Source organism: Meles meles, chromosome 1 (assembly GCF_922984935.1).
Source record: "Meles meles chromosome 1, mMelMel3.1 paternal haplotype, whole genome shotgun sequence".
NCBI classification, from domain to species: Eukaryota; Metazoa; Chordata; class Mammalia; order Carnivora; family Mustelidae; genus Meles; species Meles meles.
Genome location: NC_060066.1, coordinates 136,371,913 through 136,386,048, shown reverse-complemented (window position 1 = coordinate 136,386,048; position 14,136 = coordinate 136,371,913). Strand labels below are relative to the sequence as shown.

The 14,136-nt window shown below is 49.9% G+C and overlaps 1 protein-coding gene across 1 annotated transcript in view; it reads right to left on the bottom strand.

Moving 5' to 3' along the window:
* The window catches only part of ABCA4 (ATP binding cassette subfamily A member 4), a 126,047-nt gene that overhangs the window by 105,466 nt on the left and 6,445 nt on the right, over positions 1–14,136 (bottom strand). Inside the window, exons 2-5 of the mRNA XM_046025848.1 lie at positions 12,606–12,699; positions 11,394–11,535; positions 9,327–9,466; positions 4,017–4,144 (exon numbers count right to left, since the gene is read on the bottom strand). Coding sequence (XP_045881804.1) covers positions 4,017–4,144; positions 9,327–9,466; positions 11,394–11,535; positions 12,606–12,699 — 504 coding nt within the window. The remainder of the gene's footprint in view (positions 1–4,016; positions 4,145–9,326; positions 9,467–11,393; positions 11,536–12,605; positions 12,700–14,136) is intronic.

Genomic DNA, 14,136 nt, shown 5'->3' with positions numbered 1-14,136 from the left:
TAGAGTGATGGCAAATGACCAGCCCCCGTTCTCCTTTCTCAACAGATTTAACCAATAAAAATCCTGGACACCCAGTTAAATTTAAATTTCAGATAAACGTGAACAGCTTTTAGTACAGGTATGTCCCAAATAGGGTCCAAATTAGACATACTTATGCTAAAAATTATGCATTTATCTGAAATGCAAACCAAAGTGGGTATCCTGTATTTATTGGGTGACACCCAACTGCTGGCTAGCACAAACTCTAGCTCCTGTGGAGCTCATGGACAATCACTCTTGGACTGAATCACAGTCCCTATGATGGCCTCAGAGACCAAAGAGGCCACAACCCTAGCCAGAGATCCTTGGCCACCCAGTATAGTACTGGCCTCTTAGAGTCTTGGACTCCCAACCCCCAAGTACCATGAACAGGTTCATGGCCTTCCCTGGCCTCTGTAGTCTCCCCAGGGCTTCTGATGACACAGTTCTCAGGGTGACCCCGATGGCCCCACCCCCACCTCCCACTAAATGAGGTCACGGCTTACACTGGGTTGGTGTGGACTCCATCAATCTCAGGGGACTGTAACCAAGATCACGTTCCAACATAGCTTCCTGTTTTGCCCACACATTGTTTCACAGCCCCAACCCTAATCCTGGCGTCTAAAACATTCTGAGGTGGAGGGAATCAATGAGCTCACTTTGTCCAAACCTCGAATATTCTAGGCGAGAGAAGTGATGGAGGAGAAATTACACAGCAGGCTAGTGGGAAAGCTGGAACATCATGAAGGTCCCAGCTCCTTCTTTCACAAAGTGACTCATTCATTCAATGCCCGTTCACTGAGTCCCACTCTGCAAGGACTAGAACAGTTACAGGGGATACAGAGAATAAGGTGAGTTTTCTGCTCTCCAAGCTGCTTACCGGCTGGTTGGACATGCAGGCGTTTAAAGAGCGGTAAATGGGGGCGCCTGGGTGGCTCAGTGGGTTAAGCCGCTGCCTTCGGCTCAGGTCATGATCTCAGGGTCCTGGGATCGAGTCCCGCATCGGCCTCTCTGCTCAGCAGGGAGCCTGCTTCCCTCTCTCTCTCTCTCTGCCTGCCTCTCTATCTACTTGTGATCTCTCTCTGTCAAATAAATAAAATCTAAAAAAAAAAAAATAATAAAGAGCGGTAAATGCTAAATTGAATGTAGTGAAACCAGAGCACAGAAGAGGGAGTGTTAAGAACAGCCAGTGTTTTTCCAGTGTTTCCTGTGTGCCAGGCACTGTTTTTGTGCTTTATATATATTAATTTTTTTGACCCCCATAACAATCATAGGTACTTTCACTGTTTCCATTTTATAAATGAGGACACAGAAGCACGGAGTGGTTGTTTCACTTGCTTGAGGTCACACAGTTAACTGTGTAGCCTTGCTGAGATTTGAACTCAGAGCTTGTGTTTCATCACTACCCGTTAGCTCTTTGCTGAGTAGGGAAGTGGGAGTGGGCAAAACAAAGAAGGGAGGGTTTATGAATGATTTCACCAGGGAGGCAACACTTGAGCTGGGCCTTGAAGCAAGTCCAGGAGTTTTAAGGCTGGGCTTGGGGGGGTGGAGTGAGTGATGAGCCAAACAACTATTCCACTCTCATCGTCTAAAAATTTCCTAGATGGGGAGAGGGGGATCTCCGGTACCAGGCAGAGAGCACCCCAGGGGGGCACGCAGTCCTGATGAAGAACAAAATCCCATGTTTGCTGAGACTAACCAGAGAGCTGTAAGCCCCATGTGGCTATTTAAGTTTAATCAACATTAAATAATATTTAAAATTCAGTTCCTCAGCTACTGTGGCTAACAGCGGAAGCCACTATGGAAATGGCTAACTGCCAGGCTTGAAAACGGTGAGCCCCCTCCATCGTGGAGGAAAATGGTGGTGGATGGTGCTGGTAAGGAGTGGCACAACTGAACGAAGGCCTGAGACAGAGATGGGGAGGCAGGTGCAGCTCAGCACATGCTGAGAAGCAGGGAAGGCATAGGGCCCAGAGGGAGCTGGGACAACAGGACCAGCCTCTTCCAGCAGCAGGAGCTCTGTGCTTCCTCTTGAGCTCTGACATTTGCTAATCAGGGAAGCACCAGCTAATCAGAGGGAGCAACCCTACTAATAGCACAACCCAGTGACACTGGCCTCTTCCCCCCACGTGAAAGGCTCAGTTCTGATGCCAACAGCACAGCAACTAGAGACCCAAATGTCCCGTCAGTGAGGAGCTGGAAAGAAATTTCCCCTAAATTCCTGCCCTTATCTCCATCTCCCTTTTATTACCAACTGGAAGTCATCACAGGCATTTCCAGGACTTGAGTTTTATGAGCTAAGAGAAAGCAAAGCGGAGAATGAGCTGTGGATGCGGGCCCACCACTCCCCTGCCCTGCCCCCACCCAGATGGGAGTGGGAGGGAGAGTGGAGCAGGGCAGCCAGGTCTGAGTTCAAGGGCCTGGGCAGTGCAGACCCTGCTCTCCAAAGGCTCTGACACACTGTCTCAGGGCTGACCCTCAGTTCCCCTTGTGTGGTTTCAGGGAAAACCTCACAGTCTAAGAAGCCAGAAAAGCAGGTATGGGTTTCTTCACCACGCTGCAGGGGACCAGCCTGAAAACCCCTTTGGACAGAGTCAGCCTTGCCCAGGCGTCTGGGGTACCCCCTCCCTCCTCTGGGTGCAGACTTTTATCTCAGTACTGACACAGGCCCTGAAATTCTCTGTTTATGTCTCAGTCTCCCCTGGAGTCTGGAGGAGGTGCAGACCTGGCCAGGAGAGGCGGGAGGGGTGTCTGCACGATTGGGCCCCTGCTTATCTTGCATTCTCACTTTGTTCATCACGCCAGAAACCTGCATGCCCAGGAGGCTGGGCAGGAGACCCTGAGGCCCAGAACTTCCACAGATGGGGAAAGTCATGTATTAGGGGTTTAAAACACTCTGGATACATATAGGAGATAATGAAATGCATGAGGCAGATTTGAGGGGCATGGGTCAGAGAGTACAGTGGGGACAGAAGAAGGAGCTTGCCTGGCACTGAGAAGAAAACGTGCAGGCAATCAGAGGTCTGTAGCCAGGGGAAGATCAGCTCCGTGCACTCACACACTGCGCACGCGCGGCCCATTGCTCACCCCAGAACTCTCCTCTCCCAGCGCTTCCCACTGCCTTCTGCTTAGGCAGGTGGGCTCAGATACCATGTTAACAGGAAGGCCTTCCTTGACCATCTCATTTCAGTTTGCCCCCATCCTATGCCTCCTAGACCCTCCCTAACACCCAGCCCTGCCAGATTTTCCTCTCAGCACCTATCTTGACCCGGAAAGGCTCCGTGCATATCTTTGCTTATTTGATGGTCGCCTGTTGTCCCCACAGGACTATAAGCTCCCAGAGTCAAGGGTTTGCCTATGTTGTTCACACTGTACCTAGATTTGCCTGTGGTTTATGTACCTAGGTCTGCCTATGTTGTTCACTCTGTATTTTTGTACCTAGAATGTCCCTGAATATTTGATGAATACGTGAGTAAACCTCAGTTTTCCTCAGTTCTTTCTTCTTTTTTTTTTTTTTTAAAGATTTATTTTTTTGACAGATAGAGATTACAAGCAGGCAGAGAAGCAGGCAGAGAGAGAGAGAGGAGGAAGCAGGCTCCCAGCCAAGCAGAGAGCCCGATGCGGGGCTCGATCCCAGGACCCTGGGACCATGACCCGAGCCGAAGGCAGAGGCTTTAACCCACTGAGCCACCCAGGCGCCCCAGTTTTCCTCAGTTCTAAGAGGATTCTGAGCCACGTGTTCTCCGAGGTTCTTTCCAGTTATACAAATCCAAGCTGTTTGAAGTGCTGCCAGGATGGGCTGCTTCATAATCCTATGCCAGGAAGGCTCGTTATCTCAAGTGACCACCCCCCACCCCCAGGTATTTTTCTGAATATTTGGAACAAATCATGGATTTTGAACATGAAAGCAAGAAAGAAAAATAATGCAAGGTCTCCCCTGTTTTTTCTCAGGCTCAGGGCTCATCCCTCCCCTCCAGGGACCAGTGATATCCACCTACCTGTTCTGGACGAACTTGGGAGTTGACCAGAAGGTAGACAACTGAGTCAGACAGGCCAATGTTTCTCGTGAGAAATAGTGTCAGTGTTTCTTCGTCTTTTAGGACATCCCGAATTCGTATCCCTCTTCCTGTATATGAATGAAAGAACAGGGTGTCAAATGGGGAATAACTCAAAAAAGGGAGAACATGTAGAACATATTGGAAGCATTTCTAATCAGCTTTCAGCAGAAGGCTCTGTTCTTGGGTCCCATGGGAGCTTGGAGGTCAGGACTCCTGTCCCTAGGCTGTCACCAACACAGTTACAGCATTTACTGATGACGCAGCCAGGCAAAACTTAGTGAGGAGGCACAAAAAGTGGAAGAAGTTAGCTCAGGACAGGGGAGGGGTCATCAGCTGCGTTGTAGAGTTGGTCTAGAATAGCGACTCTCAACCAGATGGGGGTGAGGAAGTACAGTGGGGTAATTTTGTCTCCCCTGCGAACACTTGGCAATGTCTGAAGACATTTTTGGGTGCTGCAACTGAGGAGGTGCTACAGGGTAGAGGCCAGGGATGCTGGTAATACATCCACAATGGACAGAATAACTCCCTCCCCACTACAAAACAAAGAACCATCTGGTCCAAAATATCATTAGTGTTAAGGCTGAAAAAGCCTAGTGTAGAATGAGAGGACATACATGCTGTGTCCACACTGTGTTGTCGTGGGGTAAAGGGCTCTTCCCCTCATTTCTGTCATCTCAGCTAAGACTCTAAGCTTGGGGTATTGATATAGACTAGAAGAAAGGGGCCTGTTCTGGGCAAGAAAAGCTTTAGGAGGGAAAGAGGAGATGGTCTATTGCCTGGACTTTTAATTTTGTGCCTTCATCAGCCCCAGTCACATTCTCCCTGGCTTTCCTCGGGACATACTAAAAGCAGAAATTTTTTATAAGGAGGCATAAAGGACTCCTAGCTGTTAAGGTGACCCCGCGGCAAGTGACTGAATGCTTTGTGTCTGTACTTTGCACACCTCACAGGGATATTGTGAGGGTGACTCGGGCTAAGGACTGTGAAGTGGCCAACTCCCAGGCCTGAAAACATGGGCCCTCTCCATAGATGCTTGTTCTGATTGTATTACTATTTTGACGCCTCCCAGGAGCTTCACCCCCAGGCTACCCACCTCCGCTGCCTGCTTACAGGGCCAACACTCAACCTCAAGTGGGCCGCTGCCACAGTTCACGGGGTGCTGGCCAGCAAAGATGCTTACAGACCCAGCTACTTAGGAAATCATTTCAACATTAAGGGAAAACGTCTGGGTTTCATGAAAGTGCCCATGTGTACATCCCAACTCCCCCGGGAGCCTGGCTGACTGCTTACCTCTTAGTTCTCCTTTGACTAACTCTAATTATCCAGTGATCCTGCTCCTTCCTGCTCCTAATACCCCAGCACCCCATTTTCTCTCCCCCAAATTCTCCCTTCACCAGGCAGCCAAGAGGCCTAACTATTCCCCTGAGTGCTTGACCGCCTTCCCTTCTGTTTTCAGGTTGTGTGTTTCCCTGAAGGACCTGGTCCAGATGGAGGTTGCTGCTCATTTCCTCCTCAAAGGGGATGGGTCAAGCCAGGGACCTGCCCATGTAGCTAGGGCAGGGACAACAAGCCCGGAGTCTCTGCTTCACGACAGACTCTGGGGAGTTGTGCTATCAGCCAGTGTTAACCGGGAAAAAGCCCAAAGGCTTCTGGGAAACCAGAATATAGGAGGGATCCCAGGAGTAGGAGGGGGTCTGAAAGGGGCTGCTGTATTTTATTCTTGCCTTCCCCTTTTTCTGATAACATAAGTCTTGTCATCTTCCAAACCCAGCTTCCCTTCTTCCTTCCGCTGGACCCCAGCTCGGTCATTCTTCTTTCTCGCAATCACTTCTTCATAGTCAGCATTATGTCCTACACTGGCCTCAGGCGCACCCTGGACACACACACACGAGTCTCTGGAGAGGAGGGGGCTAAGGATCCTGCCTTCATTTTACCCCTCACCATACTAGCAATGCTGGGCGCACAGAGGTAAGCCCTTGAGGATACCTCTCTCTGACACGCAGCATGAGAGCCTGACGTGGAATCAGGGCCTCGACGAACACCTGTGGAATGACAGGAGGCACCCAATAAATACTTGTGGTTGTGACCTGAGAGTCGGCAACCCATTTGACTGTTTGTCAATTCGTTATTCTTTAACTCACTCGCCTGACCTTGCCTAAGAATATCTTGCTGGGGAGGGAAGCCATTCCCCCTGCCCCCACCCAGGTGACTGGGCTGCTGTGGCCCTAGGGGGGAAGGGGCAGGAGAGTGGTGGTTCCACAGAGAGGGGTGGGGGTTGCCCTGTAGTGAGAGTGTGGGGCCCAAGATGTAAGAGGTGGCTGATACCAGACAGAAGCTCCACTAGACTCCCGAGGGAGAAATGTGAACTGGGGGCCTGAGGAAAGAAAAATAAATTTTGTTTAAAATGTGGTTCTTCTTGTTCGCTTCCCTGGGAAGAGGTTGGGGGAGGGGGCTGCTGAGGCCCACGGAGCTGAGGGGAGCTGAGGGTTGGGGTGGGAGAGAAGCCAGGAGAACGTGTGGGGCTTGTGGGAAGAAGGTGTCTGAAGATGATTGAGAGACCACAGTGCTTGCTTGGGGCTGAGAGGGGAGGGGGCTTCACGTCTGGTGTTTTACCATTAATCCTCCCCTGGGGAGAATGCTGTACAACAGGTTTGCTAGGAAAAGAAAAGGCCACCTGGGTCAGCCATCGGCATACTTTCCCAGGTGACTGGAAACTGACAGGCAAAAGCACATACCAATGACAGCCGCCCACCTCGTTCTCCGAGGCTTTACCCTCCACTGGGGCTTTGGGCCGAGGATTCAGTGTTGACAGTGAGCAAGTCCCCAAGTGACCCTGGGATGGACCCTGAAATAGTCTGCCATCCTGATGGTGGATACTTGGGAAATCTTAGATGCTTGGCCTAGAATTCCTTCAGAGACTTTGGAGATGGCCCCCTGTCCCCTCTTATGGCCACCAAGGTCAGGGGTGCTGTAGAATCTTTGTTCCCAGCCCCCAGATTCCTGTGGGGAGCCTTGGCTGACCTTTTCCCACCCTGTCTCTCCAGACCTCTGAAGCTGCTCTCCTTCAGAGAACTTCCCCCCACAGACTGAAGGCCAGCAGAAGGAACCACCTGTACGCCAATTCAAAACTAGTCCTGTGTGAGGTTGGGAAGCTGTGACTTTGGTTCTCAGATACACACTGTAAAGACCACAGAGAAATTGTGGTTTGAAATGATTTCCTTTACATGTCCTCCCAGCTGGACTCCATCTGACAATGAGACAACAAAACGAAATGTCTGCCTCATTCCAGGTCCCACAGGATGAATGAGGTAGGCAATCACTCCAGGGGTTAGACAGCCCATGTTCTCATCTGCTTCTTTAATCCTGGAAAACAGTGCTTTCCGGTTGCTGCCTCTCTCCTGTTTCTCTTACTACCAAAATTCTGTTTGTGCTCACACCTTAGAAGGTCCTCCAGCTTGAGCTGAGTAAACTCTTCTATCCAGGGCAGCAAAGAAGGTCATGTTTATAATCTGGTTTGTAGAACATGACTACCTAAAGTCCATGTGTTACTATTTTGGAGAGAATTAAAATGTAATGAAGTCATCTCAACATGTTCTCTGAACATACTCCTGCCCTTCACTGCTCCCATAGGGAGAGAAGGGAAAAGGTGGTCAGGTGGGAAGAGGATAATATTTTCCTAAGGATAATTGCCCCTCTGGACTGTTCTGTTCTCTTGAAGCCCCCCCCCCCCCTACTTCCCTCCACCACCCTCCCCAAGGTGTGGTCACTGTTCTTTCTGTCCTTCCACCTCTGCTTTGGGAGCCCTCGGCGTGGGTACCCGCTCTGATCCGTCTCTCTAGCTGCATGGGTGAGGACCCCCGGAGGGCTGATTCCTACCATTCTCCCACTTCTCTTGTTTAGAACCCTGAACAGGAACCATTCTATCCAGCCCCTCCGTCCCCTTAGTAGACCCCTTGCTCATCCCCGTCATCCTCTGAGGCCATCCCGAGAGTCCCCGCTGCCCATCCCGAGAGTCCCCCCTGCCCATCCCTATCCTAGCAACACAGGATGCATGCAGGATCTTTGAACCTCTTCACTGCTTCTGAGCCGCAAGCCTTCACAGTCTTCCCCCACTGGTGGTCACGTCTCCCCTGTAGGACTGCAGAGACCCCTAGATTTCCGGCGGGGCTTTCTCCCTCTCAGCTGCTCATCTGCCCTCCTGGGGATGGTGGAGGGTTAGTGGGTGGGTGGGGGGGCTTCCAGCTCGTGCCCAAGCCTCTGCTACGTCCAGCCCTTACTGCTCCAGAGCCCAAGTGACTGCCTTACCCTGGTAACCATCTCCCCTACCTGCCCACACAGTGACCCAACAGCCTGGCTTCTTGGTCCCTTGGTGTCCTCATCAGCTCAACTTTCACTTCCGCCCTGCTTCAGCCACCCCAGCCATACCCAGGGGCTCCTTCTCCCTGCTCCTGCCAACTTTTGAAATCCTGGATGGGCAGAGCTCACTCTTTGACCACAGTCATCAAGCCCTCCATCCCGCTCAGCACACTGGTCCTTAAACAGGACTGTGGAACTCCCAGGGGCCTCTGTTCTCTTGTCCCCTGATCTTCCCCAGGCCATTTCAGTACTTCTGGTTTCCCCATCCATCCTTCTGCAGCCTGGACCCAATGCCCGTTTTCCAGTCACCACCCTCAAGTCCTTGCCTCCTGAACATTCTGCAGTACCTCCCTAAAACCCCCAGCCCCATATCATCTCCCTCTACACCTGCTGTGCCTCAGGGCTCGGGAGGCTGAATATCCCTGGAAGAAATGGAATGATCGTGCATATTATGCCATGATAAACATACACATTCTGGCCTCTCTGGCCCCTTACTTGGCATTGCTTCCACGCAGTCCTGGTTAGCTCACTCTCTAGTGCTCCATGAAAATACTCCCACACATTTCCCTTTACCCTTTTCCTCCTGCTTCCACAATTAACCTAGCCTCATCCTTCTCAGAGCGCAACCACTCCAGCATTCTCCTTTCTGAGTCTAGACTTGCCTGGAACGAGAACTTTCCTGCCCTCCTCAACTTCCTAACTCTAAAGCTGATAGAAAGAGGAGTCCTCACCAAGGTGAGCTTCATGCCACCTCTAGAGCCCTTCCTTCCTACCACCTCTAGTATCTTTTCCCCACCAAATCTCCTTCTCTTTCCTGTGCCTTTGGTCTCCCTGACGGGTGAGGCAAGGGAGAGGCAAGTAAGTGATGGATGAGAAGGTGCAAGCCCAGCATACCCGCGACTCTCTCGGGGTGAGTCCGGAGGGTGTCCATGAGTTGAGACAAGGTTTGAAGTTCCTTCCAAACATGGCCAAGGTTCTGCCTCTCTGGTGCCTTCATGACGAGTTCTTGAAAGTCTCTAAATACCCTTGCCAAGCTGTAAGAAAGACAAAGCTCCGTCAGAAAAGATATTGTCATTTTTATAATAGTAATACCACTGCTTGCTAGTTTTGGAGACCCCACATGCTTGCCCTAGCTATGACATCACATATCCTTATAATACCACCAAGGCCAAAGGAGAAAAGGTTATTTCGACTTCATTGTACATACAGGCTAATAGGGCTGGTGAGCATTTTGTTCAGTTTTCTAGCTTCAGCAGGGCCGAGTCACCTGCTCTATGTCTCTCCCGCCCAGAGAAGCCTCCGGCAGGATGACATTCGAAGATGGTCCTGGAGGTTCTTCCCAGCAGTTGGGTTGCCACTTCTCTGAGACCTCACCTGGCCAGCCATTCATAGGCATGGACAGCCATGCTTAATCCACAAATTCCTCCCTATAAGTGGGCACCCACACACCCATACACACTCACACGCCCTCTGCCATGGCTGACCGGACAAGGAAAATGAAGTTGAAGCAATCATCTCTGTTCCCAGGAATTTGAATGGTATTAAAAGATGTCCTTCCAGTTGCCCAATGCAAGGTGCTCTGAACTGGGCAAGCAGAGCCAGCATGGGCATTGAGAAGCAGGGACATTGGTCGGTAGAGAGAGGTAAATATAGCTGTTGCCCAGACAAAGGGACAGAGGCTGAACCCTGCGCCCAGAGAGGAGAGAGCAGGTCCTCGGCCATCCAGCTCCTATCCCACCCCTCCTGAGGTCTGCCTGGCTTCCCCTGGCTTTGCAAGAAGGTCTAGTGTCCATATCATCTATCTCCCTCTAGGGCGACAGCTTGTTGGAATGGGCTTCTGTGGCTTGCAGGCAAAAGAGCCTTGAATAAGCCAGTATTTCACCTATAATGAGGGTGAGAAATGTGAAACCTGGATTTCCTGGTTCTGCTGATGAGTACAGCTGGAGTCAGAAGCTGTCCTTCCCCAGCTCCCTCGGCTTCTAGACACCACCGGTGCCAGCCCATCCAAAGCCCCAGCTAGCCCCACTGAGGTAGGTGTCTTCCAGGCTCCCTGATCCCTCCGGGTGACCCCACGCCATCTCTATGGATGGGGAAGTGTTCCTTCTCAAACCCCTCGAGGGGATGCAAGCTGAAGTTAGAGATTGCAAGTTAGAGCCTCCAGGAAGTGTCTGCAGCCTTGCACTCCCAGCTAAAATGTCACCTCCCCGACAGTCTCAGGAAGACAGATGCTCCCTCTTCCATCTTTTCATATTCCAAAGATTGGCAAGCAGATACGTATATAGGCTTACAGGGCATAAGTCTCTATCAGGACTACCTTATTCTGCCAGGATAGGGTAAAAGCAATCATAGTTTGCTCCCAGTGGGGAAGGCTACCTCTGAGCATGGGGCTGACTTGTCAAGTGTCCCTTTTCTGGAGTCAAATGCAGGTTTGTCCAGAGGAATTATACGCAGAGCTACTTTAAGGAAAAAAAAAAACCTGGAGTAACACAGTATCTTGTTTCCATCTGACCTGGTGTTTATATAAGCACAATGAAGCCCACTCCCAAGCGAGACTTGTTGATGTCCCTCAGGTAAACTCAAGATCAGCCCAGGGGGTGAAGGATGACCCTGTGCACATCCTTGAGCCTCTGTCTCTAGGACATGCTCACATCATGTTCTCCCATCTCCTGCTCTGAAAGGGAATTCCAAAGATAGATTCTCTTCTTATGGGATTTGACTTAAAATTAGACCCCAGAGGAGAGGTCATTAATCTGGAGTCCTCAAGTACCCAGAAATCTTACGCACAATGTAATGCTTTGTGTGTGTGTGTGTGTGTGTGTGTGTGTGTGTGTGTGTCCATTTTGGAGGGAAGAGGGGTCATCGGTTTTCATCAGCTTCTAGGAATGGTCTTTAACCACTCCCCAGGTTTAGAACCAATGCCCTCAAGCCCTATCCTAAGATTTGGGGCATATCAATACTTACATGGAGTTGTTATAGTTTGACACAGTTCCAGGAGATTCTCCCGGGGTGGGACTTTGAAAACAAGGATTGTTCACATTGCAGAATATCCCCTGGAGCCACGGCAACATTCCTGCTGAGGGCATCGCCTTGCTGGGAAAATGGCCTTGAAGACAGGAAATGAAGACAAGGAGTTACTTATGGAAACCATGCGGGATGCCGCTTCTAGTTGCTGGGCCTCTGCAGGAAGGAGCCCATCCCTCAGACGTTTTCTTTCACTCATCAACATTTAAGAAGCAGGAACATCTAATATATGCCAGGCCATGTGCCCAGTGCTGGAGACAGGGTCTCTCCTCTCAAGTTGATGGACAATTGATGGAGGCATGGAGGGCAGCGTGGAGGGGGAATAGAGGGGGCTATGTTGGAGGGATGTTAGCTCAAGATGGCTCCACAACATTGCTCAGATGCTTTAGGAGGTGAGGTTCACCTACTCTTTCCACAATTGTTTTTATGAGCACATACCCCAAGCACACAAGAAGGTTGCAAGTTATGGGCTCCTATAGCAGTGGCGGGGGGGGAGGGTAGATGATGGGTTGGAGTGAAGAGGGGGCGGGAGGAACAAGGTAAATAAGCAAGAGTTTGATAGACAGGAGACTGATTCAGAACTTGGGGCTTAAAACTCATGAACAAGAGGGAGAAGAGTAAAAATAGGGCACTGAGAATTTTCATATTGTTCCTGAGGTCTGCACATCAGCTACCTAGAGAAGAAGATGTCATCCTCGCTAGAAACCAGGAGCAGCGAGGAGCTGCTCATTCACAGGCTCATCCCACGTCCCAGGATACCTCTGGGATCCAAGAAATAATATGTTACTACACATGGCTGTGTACTACCTCTTATTTTTGTTTAACATTTTATATATCAATTCTCTAAATTGGTCTCCAGAATATTTTAGGGAACCCATTTATAATATGCTCCCTTTAAAACGAGTAAGAGTTTAGGTGTAGAAAAAAAAAAGAATCAACAAAAACAAAAACTAATTTCACAATTCTTCATTAACCACATACAAGTATTTGCAAAGATGTAGGATTAAAAAGTTCACTTGTATCATACCGATGAATCTGTTTTCTGCACCAGAGGCATGGAATGATGATAAGTAGATCCAATCCCCAACCCCCTAAGACCTTTCTAAATGAAAGGTTTGCCAGGCTCCCCCCTTCTGCTCCCTTCATGCTTACATTCATGTTGGCTGTAGAGTGGGTTGATGTTCCTTAACCAGATCAAGATCAGAAATAAAGACAAAGGCCATGCAAGTTCCACCACAAAGCGGATCTGGAAAAACAAGACAAAAAGAGAGAAAGACCAGTGATGCTAAGAAATTACAGGAGACGGGGCGCCTGGGTGGCTCAGTGGATTAAGCCGCTGCCTTCGGCTCAGGTCATGATCTCGGGTCCTGGGATCGAGCCCCGCATCGGGTTCTCTGCTCCTCTGCTCCGCGGGGAGCCTGCTTCCTCCTCTCTCTCTGCCTGCCTCTCTGCCTACTTGTGATCTCTCTCTCTGTCAAATAAATAAATAAAATCTTTAAAAAAAAAAAAAAAGAAATTACAGGAGACACACCCAGAGTGGACACTCAGCTCAGCACGTGTCTGTGCCATAGATCTTGGTTGTGGTATATTTCCTAAAGGACTTCCTTTTCTCTTCTTTCTTTCTTTCTTTCTTCCTTTCTTTCTTTCTTTCTTTCAAGAGGGAGAGAGTGCTGGGGGTGGCAAGGGGGGTGGGAGAAGACAGACAGAGGGAGAGAATCTAAGAGAATCTTAAGCGGGCTCCATGCCCTGACACAGGGCTTGATCTCATGACCCCGAGTTCATGACCTGAGCCAAAATCAAGTCAGATACTTAACTGACTGAGCCACCCAAGTGCCCCAGACTTCCTTCTCTTGTCTTGTTTCCTTTACTACCTCTATCCTGATATATTAGGCTCACAAGACTTTGTGTCCATCTGGGTTCTACTCTATTTCAGGAAACTGCCTTGACACAGGACTTTGATCAAGGATGGAGATGTGTGCTTCAGAACTCCTCAGATGTTGCTGGGCACCTGAAAGCAGATTCTGCTCTGTAGGGCACCAGCTCTCACATGTCTCATGTGCCCTTTCCGCCCTTCCCTACTGCCCTGCCTTCTTCTAGTTCCCACTAGACCTTGCATACGTGGTCACTGAATGAATGAGCCAAGGACTCTGAACACTGTGATCCGTCGCAAAGTCAATAAGGGTTTACCAACATCTTTCCTTGCACAGTTTCTTCTTGCTTAAAGGAAGAAAGCAGGGCATACTGCGGTCAGTTTTTACAGTACTGACAGAAGCTGCTGATAACGACCTATGGTTGAAAGCCAGTACTTAAATTAGGTTCGACTCGAGAGTTTTAAGGACCCTTGATTCCAAAGGAAGAAACACTTGGTTGCTGGAGCCACACTCCATGGTGTTGCTCCTTTGGCGTGGGTTGCAGGTGTGGGAGGGTTGTGCAGGAGGGCAGGGAGGAGGGGATGTGATTCGGGAAATGAAATAGTTTTTCTACCCAACCCCCACTCCAGAAACCCTAGGAAGGAAACTCCTGAGATCTGAAGGAGAACTTGTGCCCCTGGCTAAGACAGAGACTTAAGTATTTCTAGACCAGCTAGGGGCCATTTGCGCAGTCTTTAACCCTTTGTCATTCCTTTCAAAGAAATGTACATAAATGCTCAGCAAAGTGGTAGACTCCATAGCAGGGACTCAGT